We start from the raw sequence: 21752 nt of genomic DNA, 5'->3' as shown, positions 1-21752 counted from the left end.
TAATGAAGATGAGACGTCTGACGCTATTTTAATCTTTTAATTGGGGAAACAAATTGAGACAGAAGAATCCCTTTGTAGTGGGAGAGGGTTGTGGCTCTGATATCAAAGCACAGAGCTCAGACTGGAGATTCCTGCACAATGAGGTCATGTGAAACACTGAGGTCCAGTCATCCATGAAGGACAGAGACACAGACAGATACACTGAGATAGAGAGGTCGAGAGAATGTTAGCGGTAACTCACCTGGCATTCTCTATGGGCGTCAGGGTGACATCACCATCTGGGCACAGCTCCAGGACACAGTGCTCTGACTGGATCCCAATACCAAAGAGCTGGATGTCCTGAGATGTGTCTGCACCCACACGTGTGTGCTCCTACGTGCAGATGGAGGAAAAGTTAAGGAGGGAATCATGATGGGATTATATCAAAAGCCTTGTTCCAATTATTTGCTCATAACACTAAAAGCTACAACCGGTTACTTAAAGGAGACATATTACACTATTTCTCCAACTTAACCTAGTTCCCTGGTGTGAACATTTCGATGACATGCTTAAGTCAAAATACCTTAAGGATGAAGCACCACAACAGTTCAATCACCCTGCCAAAACAGTGCGTTCTGAACAGGGCTGTTTAGTAGTATCTCTTTTAAAAGAAAAAAAAAAAGTATAACGAAACTTAAGGCACAGGAAATGACATCAGCCACAGAAGCTACTGGGAGCTAACAGCAGCTAGCATTTGGAAAAGTGATCATTTGCAGGCTCTAGCAGGCACATTGCCATCATATATAACATGTATCCACTGGACAGATAAATCCTCTGAGGCTGGAGGTTTGTGTAGGACTCTGTGCTGCACTGTGGAGCCAAGAATAGAACTTTTCGTAGACTTACGGTTTTCAGATACCGTTGCCCTCGCCAGAACTCTCGCGTGTTTTACGGACAAAGCGGAGTTCCGCGAGACAACAATTGCAGGAATTTAGCGTGTGTTAGTGTGTTTTATCTTCTGTACTTAGACTGAGGAGGACCACAAAAACACACAGAGTGAGTCATCTTTTTTCACACTTTGCAGACTCAAATATAAGTATTAAAATGATTAAAAAGTTGATTTTGCATAAAATGTCTCCTTTAATAAACCAAACTGTAGGAGAGCACTAATGTAAATCAATCTTAACTTGAGTGAAATCGAGACTCAAACCAAAGCAAAACCCAGCTTTAGTGAAAACACTTGTCTCTCTCATTGCAGTGTGGGTGTTGTTTGAACAAACATCCCGGTTTCTAGAGGATGTCCTTCCCCACAGTGAACTAACGCATTTCACATTACCACAGTCATTCCACACTGATATGCCAGGCAGGTCTGCAGAACACAGACAAAGGCCTGTTGTTCTGCACACCACACACACATGCTGCTCTCTCACATGCCTCTGCTCTTACAGGTCCAGGCCAGATGATCATTTTGTCCCAGTGCTAGTGCTGCAAAGTCAAGACCTGCTCTGACTGGACTGCTGACCTCCTACACTAATTATTTCTTCTTGAAAGTATTTTCTCCAAGTAAATCATTTGAAATTGAAAAAGTGTGAACATTATATTGCCTTTAAAAGTCCAATCGGTGTGTAAGCATTGGTGGCATCTAACGGGGAGACTACACACTATAACAAAAACAGGACTCCTCCCTATCTCAAGTGCTTCAGGAAACTATGCTGGCCTTTGTATACCAGAGAGGATGATGCTCTTCTCTGTTTGCACAGCAAACTTCTGCTCCATAACACAAAAACGTACGCTCTGGCTGATTTGTCTGTTTATCCTGCTGTAGCCTACAGCAGTAGCCTCCATAAAGCAAGGCCCTTGTCTAAAGTACATACTGTATAAAAGGATTTTTCTAGCTATTTTCATTTTATAGCCATTATAGACGTATACATATTACATGTTTGCCAATAAACCATCCAACATGTTACATAATGGACCTTTAAGAAACATTGGAGTGAGCTTTGAACTTTCATCTGGTGAATATACACTGTACATATCTGTTACTATTACTATTTCTGTTTAAATGTAAATCCTGAAGTGCTAATGTTGAAGCTTAAAGGTGCATTATGTAATAAATCTAAAGCAACTGGCCATAACATCCTACTAATGTGTCACAGAGACTCAGGAAGATTGTTCATATAACAAACTGAACTCACCAACAACAACAGTACAGCCAAAATATTTGCATTAAAACATTTTTTTTGCAGACTACAAATCATGTTTATGTTTTGAAATCATGTTTTGACATGTGGCGCCACCTACCGCCGTCTACCAATCATTGCAGTCAGTAGAGTCTCAGCTGCCGAGCAACCACGGGTTGCCAGTTACGTCAGAAAACGAAATCTTAAAGACCTCGGTATTTTGAATTTGAATGTAGTAACTGTTTTTGGCCACATTCTTACATATGGCACCTTTAAGAGGAGAAGCTCCATCTAAACTACAGTACTTTTAAAGTGTTGCACCACTAAACTGTCTTACCTTCAGGTAGTAGACCAGCAGCTCATTCAGGGCAGGATCAGCATTGAGATTGACCAGGAAACACTTATCTTCCCCAACTTTAATCCCAGAGGTTTCCAAAGAGATGCCCATGCTCTCCAGCTGCTTCTGACGCTCCTGTAAACGCAGATGACAACAGTGATGCTGTGCACAAATATCCAGAATTCATTTTTTTTTTACAAAACACATGTACATACAGTGGCGATCTCCTCTGTCTTTCTCAGCTTCTCCTCCCAAGTGACAGTCATCTCCTGAATGAGCTTCTCAGACTCGTGCAGTTTCTCCTTCAGCTCAGGAGCCTTCATGGACTAAAGTGGTGGAAAAAAATCACATGTTAATAGAGTGAAAACCACCATGTGATTGATGTTAAATCTGTACGCCCCCTCCACCACCTCACCTCAGCCTGAGAGAGCTGAACCTTGAGCTTCTCCACCTCCTCCCTCAGCTCTCTGATGATTCTAGCATTAGGGTCTTCATTCACGATGGCGTGGTTGACGATTCTCTTGGCCCTGTCTGCGTAGCGAAGCGTGGACAGCGTCTCCTCGTAGTTGTCTGCTGCTGGACTCACCGTGGCGATCATGGCTGTCTTGCTGTTGCCGCCAAGGTTGTCCTGAAGACAAGAAGTCACATTGCACCTGAATATGCACGGTGCAAAGACTGCAGCAGCACAGCACGAATGTGCAACCAAGGGTACACTTTTTGGTCAACTTTGAATCACATTTTTAGCAGCTCTGGTGCTATCACATGCTACTGCTAATAACCAAAACGAGAGGACAGTGATGATAATATATGGGTCAAACCTTCAGTAGCCAGGTGAGGACTGAGTCTCTGTAAGGTACAAACTTGGCTTTCCCTTTTCCGGCAGACTGATCAGCCAGAGCAGAAATCACGCAGCCTAACGTGGTGAGAGATCTAAAGCGACAAAGAGAAAAATGACACATTCATGCAGTATTTAAACATTAAAAGAGAGGCATCGTTTTAGAGCTCACATAGAGTGGTCCTGTTGGTTAGAACGGTGGATGCACTGCTACTCATTATCAAAACATTGTTTTAACAGTGTTTAAAAATAGCTTCTTCACGACTCCCCGCCGCAGTCCCTTTTATGACTTTGACCCGGAGTCAGACCCAGAGTCAGAAGACACTGTCACTCGTGAAACACCTCCACAACGGACGTTCTTCTTCTTCTGCGGTACAATGTAAGCAACCGGATGTGCCCGGACTAGTGCCCGGAGCAGGACGATCTGCTGTTCGGGAGAATTGCTGTTTACGTAACCAGACCGGGTTTTTTCAGAGATCTCGCTGAGCCCGAGATTACAATAAAACACAGCGTTCTCAGCAGTGGCTGAACTGTTTGTTTTGAACCTTCAGGGCTTCGTTAACAAGGTTATGATGCAGATACACACTAAAAAATAGCGTTAATTGGAACTTCTGGTCTAGGTCCGCTTTAACATGAAAAAGAAGGAAACGATCTGACACCTTAAAGCTCCCATTTAAAGGATCTTTAATGTCAGTGCTTTTTATCTTGTGCTTTATTCTGTATTTCTATGGTTTTTTTTATTGATCAATAATCTGAGGATGTGTGTGTTTAAAAACAACAAGCCATAATTACTATTTTCAGTGTGAAATCTAAGGTAAGGATCCTTTCCGTTTTTACTGTTGTGAATATCTAAAATGACACACACACACACAAACTGTATCTGTTGGTGTAAACATTAAATTACTGCATTAAGTCGACTCAAAACATGTGTATGGCTTGTATTTTAAAAATACCCACTTGTTTATGTTGCTGCCCTCTTTAAGTCTCTCCCCGGCAGCTCCAGTTTTAGACACTCTTTCGCTTCCTGCCAGGTCAACCAGACTCATCTTGCTCACTTTCTCCCCGGAATTCTGTTCGCAACCACAACAGCCACAGTCAGTCAAAGCCATAATGACATAAACAGGATGTTTATAGGTTAAACAACAAAGTAAACACGTCGTTTGTTTTGCTTCCCATAGGTTTTGAATTCACCATAAGTTTCATTGTGAAAAAAAAAAAAAAAAAAGGACAAAGGAGACTGACCCCAGACTTTAGATCATAAAGTGTTTGTGTGACAATGATGCTGAAGACGCCGTGCGAGCGACTGCTCTCCTCGTTCATGTTGGTGGCTGCAACTGTGCGAGACTTGTTACCCTCGGACATCAGCACCTCAATGTCCTAAACAGAAAGAAAGATATAATAAGTACACACTATTAGCATTAGTTAAACATTAATAAATATTGAATTCGTCATTTATAACGCATGAATACTCATTAGCATGTAGGTGTTGAGGTGAGTGAGCAGTCCCTTGTAAGTCGATCAAAGAGCTGGTTTATAGGAGGTGGATGCTGATTGGCTGCTTGAGTACAGCAGCTATTTGGACACTGTTCCTCAGGTGATGGGAGGAGTAAAACATTTATACCTGTGTTTTTAAACTACATACTAACAGAGGTGGAAAGTGACAAAATACATTTACTCAAGTTACTGTATTGAATACTTTTTTTGTGTATTTTGTTTTTTTAAGTACAATTCAAAATCAGGATTTTGTATTTTACTTGAGTACGTATCGATTCTAGTATTGTACTTCGTTACTTTATAAATCCTATCCGTTGCTGAGCAAAAAGAAAAATTCAGCACAATGAAGACCTACAGGGGGAAAATATACACCAGAACCAGACGAATGATGATGTGATTATCACCAGCACTGGTGCGTGAACATAGAGGGCGAGCGCCAAAAGTGACGTAATATCCTGTGTCGTGCCGGGCGTGAGCTCCAAAATAGTTTTGGATTTCTGACCCCTTGTCATATTTCTACTACCCTCACACCCCACGCAAAGTAACTAAGTAACTTTTACTTAAAGTACATTTCAAAAGAACTACTTTTTACTTCTACTTGAGTAATATTTCATCAAAGTATTGGTACTTTTACTTGAGTACAATATTTTAGTACTTTTTCCACCTCTGCATATTAATGAGTATGCATGCGTTATAAATGATGAAGTCAATATTTATTCATGCTTAACTAATGCTAATAGTGTGTACTTATTATAAAGTGTTACCAAAAAGAGAGATACTGTTAGTCATAACAGATTCCTCATTATGACTATAGCTCAGTCAGGCAGTGTTAACACACACAGACACGGCTACAGCGCCATGTGATTTAGCTGGGTTACAGCAGGCTGCAAGCCAAGGCTGTGGGAAATCCAGTGGACTAATATCAGACAGAGCAGAGCAGAGCGCAGAGGAACAGGGTGGAGATGTTTAAACTTAATTAAGGAAGGCCCTGCCAAGGACTGGCATATGAACTGCACAAAACCCATGACTACATCCCACATCAGAAATAATGAGCTGCTCCAGTTTTTTTTTTTTTTTTTTTCACTTGGGAGGATTAAAACTTAAATGCTTTCCCCCCGAAAAAAAAATTGTGATAGATATAAAGGCATTTTTACTGGTTGATATAAATCATCTCTCTCTCTCTGAGTGTGCATGTGTGTGTGTGTGTGTGTGTGTGTGTGTGTGTGTGTGTGCGTGTGTGTGAAACATGAGGCACACTGGTCAGTGACAGAGGGCGGATTCCGCCTCGCCTCTGGTTACATGTCCGATGACAGAAGCGTGAGAGACACACCTCGAAGTTGGTCACTGCCAGCTGAGACAGACCATCTACGTACGGCCCCAGGACCTTGTGTTCCCGAACTTTCAGCGATTGGCGGCTCCTGTAAAACATACAGAGAAAGCAACACGATAAGGAAAAGGAAGAAAAAGCAGCAACAAAGGAAGGAAAACTTAGTCAGCAGGAGGAAAAATTGTGTTTTTAATTTTGCAGTATCCTTTCTTTTTTGGCCATTCAACTAAATACTTTTTTTTTTTTTTTTTTCAGGGGAATTGAAAACATCTCCTCTGACCGTGGGAGCTTGATTAGAATGAATGAAAGATTAAATTAAAGCTTGGGGAGTTTTTAGAAGGTCACATAATTTATTTCCCCTCTTCTGGGAACATGAGTTAAAATTTAATGCTGGAAGATTTGCAGCCTCTTACAGTTATTTGGCACCATTTCTATAACATGAATTATCTCTACTATCCAACTCAGAAAGGTGTTTTTTGTTTTTCTTACAACAGGGTGGAAATGACTGGAATGGCTGGCATGCAATTTTGAAATAACTCTCCATTAACCAGCACTTCAACAGCAATAAAATGTTAATGGGAGTTTGACGCTGTGTAGTCCTGTTCATATTTCTCTGCTGTAAAATGTTTCCATTACCCAGTGCAACAGTGTGGCTCACTGATCTCTCTAAACAGGGGAGCTGTACAAGGCTTTAGCTCCAGACACTTGTCAGTGAGATCATGTTTGGTTTTGACCTTGCATGAAAGAATTCCCCTTTCAAAATGTGAATTATATCCAAATAGAATAAAGCATGTGTGCTGCTGTGATAACTCAAATCAGAGGTAAGAGTCTGACTTGATGATGGAGTTCGGTAAAATGAATCTCTAGCATAAATCCAGTCAGTCTTTTGCATGCTGCGATCATAGTTTCATCTCTTCTCAAGCAGGTGCCCTTTTTAGCTGTCATTTCCGGGGGGAATCAATACTGCAATCAGCTGTATTTCAGCTGGTCTCATCTATGCCAATTGTGCTGCAACATGCCTGACAGCCAATCATGTCATTGCCATTTTTTTAAAGGGGACATATTATACCTTATTTCTCCAAGTTAAACCTGGTTCTCTGGTGTCCTAATGAACATGTCTGTGACATGCTTTGGTCAAAATACCATAAGGATGAAGCACCACAGCAGTTAAATCACCCTGCCAAAACAGCCCTGTTCAGAACGCTCTGTTTAGTAGTATCACTGGGAGCTAACAGCAGTTAGCATTTGGAAAAGTGATCATTTGCAGGCTCTAGCAGGCACATTGCCGTCATATTATAACATGTATCCCCTGGACAGATAAATCCTCCGAGGCTGGACGTTTGTGTAGAACTCTGTGCTGCACTGTGGAGCCAAGAATAGAACTTTTCGCGGACTTTCGGTTTTCAGATACCGTTGCCCTCACCAGCACTCTCGCGTGTTTTACAGACAATCAGAGCTCCGCGAGACAACAATTCCAGGAATTTAGCACATTGTGACGTCCCAGTGAGCGCGGAAGTCAACATCGCGCGTTTTATCTCCTGTACTTAGACTGAGGAGGACCACAAAAACATGAGTGAGTCATCTTTTTTCACACTTTGACGACTTAAAGGACCTCCAGAGTCCCAAATGTAAGGATTTAAATGATTAAAAAGTTGATTTTCCATAATATGTCGCCTTTAAATACGTCTCTTTCTGCTTCTCATGAGATAACAAAGCACCTTTACCTCCAGTGTCTGTTCTTTGTGTTCAAATGCCGAAGACTCTTTAAAGTCTGTCAGCTTATTACTCTGTTTAATCTGTAATAAATTACTATTTCATTCACTCGTCTCCCTCTTGATTAAACTGAAGTTCAGCGTCTCCTGGCTGTCTGCCAGCTGTTGAGAAGAAATCCTATAGATCAGAGTCACTGAATCCCTCTCCATGGCTACAGAGAGACTGAGACTGGCAGAAAGCAGGTGCCCTACTGCTGCAAACAAGAGGAAAGAACCACTAATAAAATGCACTGCCAAGCCATTGTGGGACACTCTACATTTAACTCTATATTACATTGTTTCTACACTACATCTACAATTTAGAGCTAAAACTTACAAATAAATATACATCAGAGTGCAAGATTGGCTGCAGGAGAAATGGGTCTGCACCGCACCATTCACAGGCAGCTCTGACCGCTGCAGCTTCTCAAACAGATGTCCCTGAACCACACACTTTCACAGCTCGCCCTCCCCTCTGCAGTCCGTCTGCCAACCAACCCACATCAGACCACAGAGCCCGAAGAAACACAGCGAGTGTCAGAGCGTCAGAGAACGATGCTGGCCACTGTTGTGCAGGAAATAGCAGGGTTGAGCTTCCTACTCGCATCGTTCTGTCGACGTCCCCCAGTCAGGCTAGTAGACACAACAGAGCTATGAACAGAGATGCAACACTGCACAGGGGAGGAAGCTGATGATGGTGGAGATGGAGTGAACCGATGCTATCAGGATATTATGCAGTAGACAGTCACATTGGGTCAAAAGCACTACAGAATCTGTAGGAACTCATGTTGGCCTAGGTTTCACTGCTGTCCTGATTCAACTCTGTTCCATACCATACCAATTTTGCTTGGCTATGAAAGAGACTTTCACAGAATGCTGCAAATAGTTAAGTATATAAAGTATATAAATAAGGAAGTGTCTCTATAACCTGGTACATCATTGAAAAATAACAACTCAATTCAATTCAAACTCAAACCATAGAAACCTTTCAAGTTCAAAATACTCTATAGCCTAGAAGTGCAGCAGACACTTTGAAGTCATTCACAAGCTGTCCAGCAGAAGGTGCTGTGAGCACAGTGTGGCCTGCATCCATGTCTTCTTTGCTCATGGCATATATTCAAAAGATTTCTATTAATCAGTATCAGAACTTCCATGAAGAGCAATATATAATACATACCTATATATAATTTAGACAAAGAATATTCTGAACCCAAACCCTTAAACTCATGACATTCACTGTGCTGATACAGTGAGTTCATTCTGAGGAGAAAGCACAGGACCAGAAATCAAACTCACCCTTTAGGATCGAGCAGGTCACGGACCTTCTCATTGTAAATCTCCATGAAAGACACTTCCACCTTAAAAGTATGGCCCTCGTTGGATTCCCTGTGGACCCTCTCAAACAGCGAGCAGCAGAGTCGAGGGATTAAACCCGGCTGCTCCCCATTCCCCATCATGGAAAAGGATTTGCCTGAACCTGGATGAACAATGAAGAGACTTTAATGGTTTAACTTTTTTTTTGTTATGCCCAGAACAAAAAACGTAGAAAATACATAATCAAATAATCCTCTGTAGTTCAAATCATAACTTAAGTGCTGCTTGTGGAATGAACAAAACATGATTATTCCCATGATTTATGCGACTGGAATGCAGCTGTAATATTTGCTGTCGTGTTTGTTCCAGGGCGAAACACAAATCTTCCTGTTTTCTAAACCTGCTACAGACACATCTGGAGACAACTCAATCTGCAAATGCACTTATAAGAGTCCGAGTCTGAGTAGAACAGAGGCAATTCATCGTCTATAAATCATCTGACTCAGCAATTAAAAATGAAAACAGAATTCAGTGAACGCACCATGTGGTTTTGTTTTTTTACAGTTACCTGTTTGTCCATATGCAAATATGCAGGCATTATATCCCTGGAATGCATTTTCAAGTATTCCCTCTCCAAGGCACTTGAACACCACCTCTTGACCTTTTGGACAAAGAATCAGTCACCATGGAGATTATGGTAAACAGATACACCGTTCAGCTATAGTAGCAGTAACTGGTTATCTTGCTTCATAATCAGTGTGGAGAAATATTCTGTATAAACAGGGGCTGCGACACAAGAAGCTAATATTCACGACAGGCTGCTGTCCGGTCGTGTTGCAAAATAACTTGTCGTGCTCCTCCTCAACGGGACAGCTGTTTAATGAGCTAAATAAAGCAGTGGCTTGGGGCCCTCGAGGCAGCCCTTCAGTGAACAGACTGGCCCTGTCGCGTCAGCGCAAAGCAGATGTGAGCGTTGCACTGCCGTGAAAAAAATGAGAACGCGATGGCGAGGAGATGATCAACAATGATTATCTTCCTTTGTGTCGTAAAAAATGAGAGCTTTTCTGTTCAGGGAAGTGAATGGGCAACAATTTCACACAACATGAAAATGCAAATGTGACCAACCTCATTTGTGCTTTTATCTGAGAGTGTATGGCACTGAACTGTGTGATGCTTTTATGAGATGACACAACGTCAAATAGCTTGTTTATATACACTACCGTTCAAAAGTTTGGGGTCACCTATACCATTTTTTTGTTGTGTTTTCCATTAAAAGTCACACTTTTATTCATCAAAAGAGTGGCAAAATGAATATAAAATATAGTCGACATTTACAACTTAATTGCACAAGGGTTTTCAAGGGTTTTCTAATCATCCAATAGCCTTCTAACGCAATTAGCAAACACAATGTACCATTAGAACACTGGAGAGATGGTTGTTGGAAATGGGCCTCTATGCACCTATGTACATATTCCATTAAAAACCAGATATTTGCAGCTAGAATAGTCATTTACCACATTAACAATGTATAGAGTGTATTTCTGATTCATTTAATGTTATATTCATTGAAAAAAAAGTGCTTTTCCTTCAAAAATATAAGACAAATAAGGACATTTCTAAGGAAGTGACCCCAAACGTTTCAACGGTATTGTATATTTTAATGACGTCACTCAAAATGCAAACTACTATATCATACCATGTATACCCACACTGTTTCAAATGTGCAAAAGCAGCTTCCTGACAAGTAGTGAGTTTCCAAGCACAGGGATTGTCTTTGTTGATGAGTGATGGGTCATTTTCAGTGTTTTAAGACTCACCAGCATATTTGGGTACGTTCGACTCGTCCATGGACCAGAAGCAGTGGTCAAAAGCGAACACCTGCAGAGGAGAGAGCACAATGTAAACACTCACTTCTCACACCTGCCCAAACATGTACAGTGAAACACTGTCTTCAGAGTGGTCTCACTTATCAGTCTGAGGTACAAAAACAGGCTCATTGTGCTTCACCGTGTCACCCTGCAGTGAATCAGCAGGACTAAGCTCGTCTGAGTGAGTGAGTGAGATGAAGTCTGTAAGTACTGTCCTCTGAGGTAATGCTCGTTAAAACCGCGCCATGACTGTCTGCACAAATCCACTGCTCGCTGCCCCGCGTTTTTGTCATAGTGGCTGCAGTTAAATGAATTCATAAATCAGGGTCAAAACTCCCCGGAAGAAATTCCAGCACCCGGTGACCCTCGTCTCCATGGAAACGGGGCCATAGCTGTTCGCGGTGGTGCAGGCAGGCTGGCTCTGCGCCCTCAGCACTGGGTCTCACAGCACAGACTTCAACAGCGGAGAGTCTTTGTGTTCCCCCTGGGCACCTGCATCAGCTCTGGGTGGATAACACACAGAGAGGATGCTCTGTGGGAAAGACCAGTGGGCTCATTGACCAAGGAACCCCACTCCTCACAGACGATACCTCATGTTACCGAGTTCACTTGAAGCGCACGTGTATTTCTGTGACCATCAAATTACTGCTGCAGAAACAATGTGCATGCTAATCAAGTTTTTGTTTGAATTATTAGCCCAATCTGAAACTGATATTTAAAAATTGCAGTGCAAACTTTGGGTGATTTTTTGTTGTTGTTTATGCTATTCTACCTGTGTCATCAGAGTAAACCTTTGTTGCTGTGTCCTTCATGAGCAACTATCAGACCTGACCGAGGGAGCATTAATGTGTATACAGCACCAGCACCGTATTCTCTATTTGTTTAGCAGTAGAATTCACATCTGAAAGCTTTCATGGGTGGTTCTTTGTGCTTTCAGTCATACTCCATAACTGTTTGCAGCAGCCATTTTGCTTTACTAACGCAATGTTGCTGTTGCCGGTGGTTGCCTTAACATAACATGAATCACTACCTGTGTGCTGCAGAAGTTAAGTTTAAAAGTTTTGCACTACAATTTAAGATAGTTTGAAAGCTCTATTTATGATTTTTTTTTTAAATGTAAAATGACTGTATTTTTTGTGGCATATTCATTATTGTTAGTTTTCTTATACTGTTTTTTTCTGCCACTCATTTCTTTACATCCTGGCTAGGCCTCTCTAAAAGATAAGACTTTTATTCTTATCCAAGTTCAGCCAATTTTTTTATAATTTCTTCCAAAAATGTAGAAACAATTGCTTCTGCACTGTCATCTCGCGCTCCTGGCTGCTGCTCCACTCTGAGTACACAAATACCCCAAAATAATTTAACTCCCTTTTAATCGTAATACGGGCAATTGGCCAGGGAACCGCTGGTTGCATAGTCAGCATGGGAAGCACAGTGATCACTGAATGCTTTGAAAGCCAGACCTCCTCGAGTGACTTCAGACAAGTGAGTGGGTGCCATTCAAAGGAACAAAAGTACCATCATTCTCAATTAGAGCTGGTTTAGTGACTGGGGCTTCAACTTCCTCTGGCCTGCCTCTGTCCAGCCTGAGAGTGAGACTGCACAACAAATTGTTCTTGATTGGACAATTACTATTAATCAGCAGTGCAAATAATGATGAATCTGGAAAGGACAAGGCCCTTTCTGTCATTTCTGGCATGAAAACTGGTCAAACATGATTTGACACAGCAGCCTCTCATTATCCTTTACAACGCGGGGAGACAAATTTGAGTGTCGCGATAACTCATGAGACAGCCACACGCTCGCTCGTCGAGCTAAAACTTGCAGGGTTACCCAGGTTCAAGGGCTGAAGAGACCGTGCACGTCTGTGGGCCCATGCTATCACTCTCTGGTCCCCATCAGCCACAGAGGGAACCAGGCACAAAGCCCGTCCCTGGTGTGTGAAACATCTCTGAGCTCCTCACCAGTGAGTTGTCAAGGGGGTGGTGGGGGTGCAGTCCAACAATGCAGCTTTGAATGCACACACACACACACACACACACACACACACTGCCCCAGTGTCTGCGCTCATCCCTCTCTCTCATTGTAGAACCTTTGTGAGTGTTCACGAGATCTTCGAGCAATGACACATTCACACGGACATCTATCAGGCTCCTGCTGACCGACCAAACTGCTACAACACTCTCAATCATATCCCTGGTAACAATGCCACAGCAACACACTGGGGGGGGGCAACCTGTGTGCGGGATGCCTTTCAGTTCCTCCGGGGAGCAGTGTGTTGACTGTGCGCTCCAGCCTGACGCTGGAATAGCTCGGTGTCTGTGAAGCTTACATACCTTAGCTTGTTTCCTGCTTGAATGACAGCGGCAATCCATCATACACAGGAGAGACCCAGAGAAAGAGACAAGAGAACATAGTTAGCATTAAGACAGACAAACTTCTTACCGTCTATGTTGTGGATGAAATTTGCAAGTTGAAAGAATGCAATTAGTTCATCGCCAAAGGCTGCAATTTAATTCTATATTTGATTGTATTTTCTATCTTCTATGCAAATCTATTATGTAACTCATACATGTTGGAAAGAATCACCATCTCATCCTTGCAATATGATGCAGAATAGCCACTGTTCTGATGATGTGGTGTGGTAATTCTCCATCACAGCCGGTATTGATTTATATAAAATGATATATTTCGATATCTAACATATGTATTTAATGAGAGTTCTTTATTTACTTCACTGGTTTATTCACTTCTGGACAGTGGCATGTGCGAGGTGCTGCTGTGATTGGCTTCATAATTGGGCCAGTGAAGCATGACAAAGGGGAGAGATTTGGGATTCTATGTCCCACCGACTCTGTTGAGTAAATAGCTCATATGGCTGTGGATTTACAGAGAGGCCAGGTTGGGGAATCTGCACTCAGCACTACCAGCTGCCGGAACTAAAAGACAAAAGGAGAGTACATGTGGCCCTAAGGTATGTGCGCTATTTCTCCAAACTGGAAAGGGACTTTCACAGAGCCAGAAAACTAAAAAGTGTCAGTTTATGACTCAGCTTCAAACAAATGGTGAAGAAACTGAGAGCGTTTCTGGACATTGTGCACAACGACAAGTGCCCCAGTCCTGTCCTTCAACAGTCAGCATGTTCCTCCTGCAGGCATCTCCTGGCACAGAGACAGAGGTGGGCATCACCTTCACACAGTAATCAATACAGGGCAGGCTGCTTTAAGAAGAGTGAAACACTGCACCACAGTGTCTCACACAACTGTGCTGAGTCACCAGCAACAGCACAGCACAGGGAGCCGCGCAACAATATCCACTTTGTGCATTTTTTCCTTTATTTTAAATATGTGCTGCTCCTATGGTGTCTAAGACAAAAACAAAAATAAGGAGCAGGAATTATGGGCTGCTTTTAGTTTAACAGCTGCAATATTCCCATCAGAGAGCCATTATCCAAGCACAGGCTCATTAGAATGAGGAGCAGGAAGAGAGTGAATGGGTAAAAGGGAGAAGACCTCGTTTGGGTTCAAAACCTGGATCTGAATCTGGGCCACTGATAGCCACCACAACCAGCTGAGTTTGTGCCTCAATACAGCAGAGATGAGATATGAATCAAGCGTCAGGCGGCTGATTTAAGGTTTCCATGCCAATGAAAGTCCACTTGTAAGCTGATTAAAGAAGCATGCAAGTGTGCTATGACAACAAGAAGACGGACAGCAGCTACAACCTTGTGAGGACTGGAACTGGGATAAAAACACAAAACAGATGTATCCCTAAGGAGAACAAAAGGACAACAATACCAAGACCGGAAACAGGGAGCCAAACACACACACACATGCAGAGACAAAACCCACACAGTTAAGAAATCATTGCAGTCTGGAGTCTACAGCAGAAATCCTGCATCAGCAGCAGAACCTCAGCGTTACAGAGCTACTGCAGTGGTTTTAGTGACTCTTGCTCATGGTGCCATCTTTTGTATGTACACTCTACACTACTGTATAGGCAACCAGATCTGCTATGCCTGGAATGCAGGACGAGATAATGGGGGGACTGTTTCAAAATGGCTATATTTGGGATTTAATGGAATGTTTTCTTCTACACAGTGTCTCATAAGAGGTTAATTTTACTCTGAAAACTGTCTGGAATTAAGTGGGATTAAGACTCTTTCCTTGCTTCATCTCATTTAGACACAATCTCCCCAAAAATCTGTATGTAAAGGCCTTGTAAATGACGGAATGCCTTCTCCGTCAGGGATTCTATATACATTTTATCGAAAAAATTAATAAAATGAAAAAAACAATATATATATATATATATACATATATATATTATTATTCAAAATTATTTAAGATGACATATTTTTGACATATAAAAATAAAATCATTTAACTATAAATAAAATCTTAAATTTTAAAATATTAATCTACATAGTTAATTCTGTCTGTGATAAACGTGCCCCTTATTGAAGGTGTTGTTGAAAATAACAGAAACATTTCACAAAACCTTATTATACCACTACAAACTGAACCATTCTTATATTACTGTTGAATAAAATTAATTGTGATATACTGTATATTTATAACCCAGTCCTACATAATTAATTATGCCATCATCGTCTTCACGAGCAGCACAAAGACAAATGCACACAGACACACACACACAACCACAAGCCAGCAGCTTAATAATCACCATGTCATGTCACTGCTTGAGGGTGTATCACAGACTGTGTTGTGGTTATGCAGAACAAATATGTGGCCAACATGTTTGGCATTGAAGTGCTGGACAGCATCAGAGACAGATGCAGGCGGACACTGCAGTATGAATCCTATAGGGGGCTGGTTGTGTGTGTGTGTGTGTGTGTGCCTTAATGTGTGTGTCATCAAGGGCACGCACAGGCTCCCACGCCTCCAGCTATCCGATGCCAAAGCGCTCATGAATGATTTCAACTTGGCTGAGGGCAGGAATTGGCGTTGTTTGTTTCTTAAGAATTTAAGCAAGAATTACCTGATGAGAGCCAGACTGTATTGAGGGATGTTATGCATGTCATCATCTCATGTTCCTGTGCTTTCCAGCTCAGTTCCATACTGTGTGTGTACAGAATGATGCACTGATGCCCCAAAAACAGCTATAAGGAATGGGAGGGCAGACGTGGAACCCCCCCCTGTGGTTATTGAGCTGGATTAAGGCCACTGGGTTATTATGCTACAAAAGAACGGCCCCCAGATTAATCCACCCACTGAAGCATCTCTGTACATTTTAAATTATATTGCATTGCATGCTCATGGAACCATCAGCCAAATAGATATTTTAACATTCGGTAGTACATGTGTATTGCTTAATCTAATCTCCCCCTCACTGACTGACAAGTACTATGAGAAATTAAATTATGTGTTGTTGTGTTTTTGCTCTGAAATGACCTCACACAGAATTTGAAATCATGATGAAAATCAACAAATGGAATATGGAGATCACATGGATGAGGCTCACCCCCCCATTTACATTACCACACACACTCAGGATGATGGGTTTTTTTTCAGACACACCTCTCCCCAAAGATTTACATTCCTCCACTTGTTCTGTAACTATAACGCTGACTCTTCTTCTCCCTGCTTCACACCAATCACAACTGCATGAGCACAAAATCCACACAACAAACCGTGTGAGCATGCATGTGTGCGTATGCGAAGGGTTGGGTTACCATCACAGGCCGCGCGCTAACATTTCAGATGGTCTTCGAGTATGTTTAGAACAGGACATGCCTGTCCCCACCCACTCCAAGCAGAGGTCACAGTCGAGACTCACACAGGAGAGAGCAGTGAAAATGCCAAGCTGTGGAGTTACAGTAAACGTGGGTGCATGCATGCATGCGTCTCCCGTCTGACCAGTTACCGTCAACGACCATTGACCAGGTTTTTATTAACACGAGAGATCCACGAGTAAACACCATGAGTGGTTTAAATTCAGAGGTTTACATGCAGGACGTTCAGAAATGTTTCAAAGACAAATTGAAGGACGTTGGCTGGCTGATGAACGTAGCAGACCTGCTGGACTGAGCCAAGCTCCTGACACAAAGGAGCAGAAGTGGAAGACATACTCAAATCCGTTACTGAAAAAAAAAGTACCACTAAAGTAAACGTACAACTAACACAATATAAAAAGTCCACATTTGAAACCTTACTTTAGAAAATGAGCAGAATTATCACCAGATAAATATATGAGCTTGCCATTGGGTCTGGTTTCCAGGCTAAGCTACATTTACTTCAAGTATTAAAGGTTTATATTATATTTATTTGGCAGAAAAGAGTTGCAGCTGTTCTTTGTCCAGGCTACAGGAGCCAGGCTCGTCCAAAGGGTTACAGAATCTATCTTAGGAATCACACTCGGGGTATGAATATGAATATGACTTCATTGTCATTAAACCTTGTTCTTTCTCTCCTTAGTTGTGCCCTTCCTTTTCTCTCTCTCTCTCTCTCTGTCCTCATCTTGCAGGTTGCAGGATCCAGATCCAGTTTCGAGGCTACTACTATTATTATTATTATTATCATACATGTCATCACCATGGCCCTGTGATGGACTGGCAAACTGTCCAGGGTGTACCGCACTTATCGCCATATGTCAGCTGAGATAGGCACAGCACCCCCTGCGACCCTCTAGTGGAGGATAAAACGGTTGCAGTTATTATATGCGCTTTTAATTATTTTGCCTTTCTATGTTTGAAACAAATGCAACAGTGGATTGTTGTTCTAAATGCTAAAATTAGCTTCCTTGTAAAATATTTGGGGTGGCTAGGGAACTTCACTCATTAGCTCATCAACATAACTCCAGAACTTTTCCGCATCCTGGCAACAGCAGTTGCTAAGCAACTGTGGTAAACATGGAAGCAAGACAACCTACCAACCTCGTGAGTCAAAGTTCCAGCATGAACGCCAAACTTTGGATTTTGAAAACAGCCTTAATAAAAAAAAAAAAAAAAAGCTCCAGCATCAGCAGCACACATGATACACATACCAATATAATGTGTGGGAGCTCCAAGTTTCCATAACAAATGTTAACAACAACACAACATATGATGCAGACAAAGTCTAATTTAATCCTCTCCGGCATTTCTGACACCACTGTGTGACAAGCTGGGTCAGCGGGTTCTGGGCCAAGTTTGTGTGTCTGTGTGTGTGTTTGTGTGTGTGTGAGTGAGCTAAAACATGAGAGAGTGATACTGGCCACATCTGCTCCAACTCCTTCAATGTGGTCGATTTCAAAGGCAGCAAACAAGACACAAATAATAAGTGAAGTTCATCAATGTGAACAATTTTGTGAGGCTTTTCCTCCCCACGGACCACGGGAAACTGACAAATTTACTAGCGAGACACACCTCCTTTGACCCTGTCTGCCTGCTTCACGTCACTATCTGAATACATGTGACACGTGTGAAGGACAAAAAAACAACAAAAGCAAGAGGATGCATGCTCATAAAGAGCAAAAATAATCACATAAGTCATAAATTGCACAGAGGCTTTCTTGACAGAGACCAGTTAAACTCTTGTTTTACAGCTTCCACAAATTAACAAAATGTCCATCACATTCAAACCATTCTCAGTGCTCAGATCTCGGTGACATTCCACTGCTGCACGCAGGAAGTGATTTGTTTTATGTTGAGACAGATGGAGGCAACAGCAACATTGAGCTAGTAAAGTGAGATGGCTGTGCGACTAAAAATAAAGTGCTCACCAAAAGTTTCAGAAGTCAATTCTCCTGCTTCCTGGTCGTTCAGCAGTTTGACGGTTCGTATCAATATGGTCTGATCAGTTTTGCTTTTCAACAACAACAATCAACTAAAGTTACGCAGTGGTTCTTTAATTATGAACACAAGATTGCAACAAACCTTTAAAATAACGCCTCAGAAAAGGAATGCGGGAAAGACGCGAACCCAGAATCACTATGGAAGAAAAGTGTGGATTTTTGTTTTTACATAGGCTCCACTTACAGTGAGACGCCACATCTGAGATTAATGAGGCGCAGACTTGACAAAGAGGGAAGGACGCCATCTTTTCCTGATTCTGCTCCGAGATGTAAACAATGTCCCACCCTCAAAACAAACATGGACCAATCCTTGAGGAATACCGTCCTGTCCTAAGCAACACACAACACTTTCTCCCAGTAGCATGCCTGAACTCGGTTTTAAAGACTTTGGCTTATTGTGTGTCTTTATGTCCAAATACCGTTGAGAACAACAACTTACTAAATGGAAAGGTTGATTATTGGCCCACAGGGACCATAATGGAAAGACAATAAGAACATTCCTGAGGGCAGCCACTGGACAAAGCAGTGTTGTCATTTAGCAAAGGCGTGTTTGGGAAGCTTTGGAAAGAATGATGACAAGCGGTCGTGTACGTGACGCTGCTCTAAAATGTCTGCAACGCAGGAGGTCGTCTTGGCCAGTCAACATCTTCATTTTCACTTTGTGTGTCTGACATCTTTTTCTCATACGTGCTGACAAATAAACAAACAGAAACACTTTAACGTGACACATGTTGACCACATTGCGTTGGTTTCTGGCAACACAGGAATGAAGAGGAAAAGCAACAAATGTTAAAAAAGTAGTGCACATATTTGAGCGGTAAATAGGCTCATTATCTGGCAGAAATACAATATACCACCGAGATATATGTTTGTGTAAATGTACAAACTTTAAAATAAATACAAAAATGTTTATTATAGCTTTAGAATTAGCATCTTATCTGTGCTCACGGCATGAGCCTTGCTGTATGGAGGCTGCCATCTTGCAACAAACCAGCCAAACTAGACCATGCATTTTGCACGACTTCAATGGAAAGCTTATTACACAAACATAAGAACAACTTATTTTCTGGTATACAAAGGTCACTGTAGTTTCCTAATGTGCTTGAGAAAGGGAAGGGTGAGTGGAGTCCATTAGATGTCACAATAAATGTATTTTCACTGTGGTAAATTAAAGTGGCTTAAAACCAGGGTAATAACGAGATTATCGCACTGAGAGGGAGAGCAATAGCAATCGCTGCTAAGCAAAACATTTAAAAGACTAGTAACAGCTCAGTGGTCACACAATTAACCTAAAGTAAACACATAACGTATTCTTTGTTTTTAATAAAACAGAATTATAACATCCATCCATCCAACGTCAACCCCTTATCTGAGATCTGGTCACGGGTGTAGCAGCTCTAAAAGGGGCCCCAGACTTTACTTTCCCTGGCCACATTGTCCAACTCTGAATGGGGATCCCCAGGCGCTTCCAGGCCTGTGAGGAAATATAATCTCTACACCAAGTCCTTGGTCTACCTCTAGGTCTCCTCCTCCCTGTTGGATGTGCCAGAAACACCTCCCAAGGGAGGTGCACCGGTGGCATCCTTACCAGGTGCCCAAACCACCTCAACTGGCTACTTTCCATATAGCAGTGGCTCTACTCCGAGTCCCTCCGAGATGGCTGAGCTTCTTACCCTACACTCTTCGAAATAAAAGTGCTAAGTAGAACCATATAAGGTTCTTCGGCTTGTCCTCATAGGAGAACCCTTTTTGGCTCCAGGTGGAAGCTTTTTATAAAAGTTCCACCAAGAACCCTTTTAAAACCCTTTATTCAGGAAAGGGGTTTTGAAGGGTTCTCTGGATCAAAACGGTTCTTACTGGAACCATTAGTGTTACCAAGAACCTTTAAAAAAAAAAAACTTTCTTCGGGAAAGGGTCTTTCAGAAGCAAATGGTTCTAGGTAGCACCTCAGCCCTTGTAGAAGGACCCTTTTGGAACCCTTATTTCTAAGAGTGTACCTCTAATGGAGACCCCAGCCACTACTCTGAGAAAACCTGTTTCAGTCATGACCATAGATGAGGGTGGGAACGAAGATCGACCCGTAGATTGAGATCTTTGCATTTTGGCTCAGCTGACATTTCGTACGCAATACCATTCCCGATGCTACAAATTCTCTGGCCAATCTCATGCTCCATTGTTTTCTCACTCGTGAACGAAACCCATAAATACTTAAACTCTTTTACTTCGAGTTAAAACCCATTCCCCATCCGGAGTAGGCAATCCATCAGCTTCCTACTGAGAACCATGGTCTCCGATTTTGAGGTGCCGATTCTCATCCCTGCCGTCACACACTCGGAAATTATAACAAGGAAAACCAAAATGTTTTACAAAGGGATTTATGTGTCGACTATTTCTCCGCAGGGTTGCCAATCAAACCAGCAGGGAAAGTTATCGCCTGGGCCAAGCAATAGCCTGTCACATGACACACGTCTTAAACTGCACAGATGTTAAAACAAATGGACAGATTAGCTATATTCCTCCAATCTCTATAGTAAGTAACTGAAAACTGATGATAGTGATGTCACTACAAAAACTACAAAAACAGCAGCACTGCACAATACTCATGGTTGTGAAGCCGTGAAAGAACCTGGACTGGGCTACCTCTGAACATTCCCTCACAGCAGTTCAAAGACGGGAAGCACCCTCCTCCTGACGGATGACTTCACTGTGTAGCTCTTCTACACAGCATTCAGATTACAGTACTCAAGTAAGCAAGATAAGACAGGCAAGTGAAGATAAAAACCTAATTGAGCTTTAGTAACCATTAGCGATAAGAACAAGATTAGAGTGGAAATTTAAGGCTTGGTTAGGACAATGCTTCCACTGATCGTCTTG

At 42.1% G+C, this 21752-nt stretch overlaps 1 protein-coding gene across 2 annotated transcripts in view; it reads right to left on the bottom strand.

Moving 5' to 3' along the window:
- kif13a (kinesin family member 13A) overlaps window positions 1–21752 on the bottom strand; it is a 45026-nt gene that overhangs the window by 18470 nt on the left and 4804 nt on the right. The window contains exons 3-14 of one of the 2 annotated variants that reach the window (XM_083890987.1): window positions 13422–13437; window positions 11035–11095; window positions 9786–9878; window positions 9200–9380; window positions 6156–6243; window positions 4574–4708; window positions 4289–4401; window positions 3315–3426; window positions 2912–3124; window positions 2712–2822; window positions 2497–2631; window positions 242–372 (exon numbers count right to left, since the gene is read on the bottom strand). In XM_083890987.1, coding sequence (XP_083747113.1) covers window positions 242–372; window positions 2497–2631; window positions 2712–2822; window positions 2912–3124; window positions 3315–3426; window positions 4289–4401; window positions 4574–4708; window positions 6156–6243; window positions 9200–9380; window positions 9786–9878; window positions 11035–11095; window positions 13422–13437 — 1389 coding nt within the window. The remainder of the gene's footprint in view (window positions 1–241; window positions 373–2496; window positions 2632–2711; window positions 2823–2911; window positions 3125–3314; window positions 3427–4288; window positions 4402–4573; window positions 4709–6155; window positions 6244–9199; window positions 9381–9785; window positions 9879–11034; window positions 11096–13421; window positions 13438–21752) is intronic. The other variant, XM_083890988.1, reaches the window with a different exon arrangement.

The sequence above is a fragment of the Microchirus variegatus genome (assembly GCF_963457635.1).
Source record: "Microchirus variegatus genome assembly, chromosome: 1".
Taxonomy (NCBI): domain Eukaryota; kingdom Metazoa; phylum Chordata; class Actinopteri; order Pleuronectiformes; family Soleidae; genus Microchirus; species Microchirus variegatus.
The sequence above is the reverse complement of the archived record's forward strand: the minus strand, read 5'-3'. Positions and strand labels throughout refer to the sequence as shown.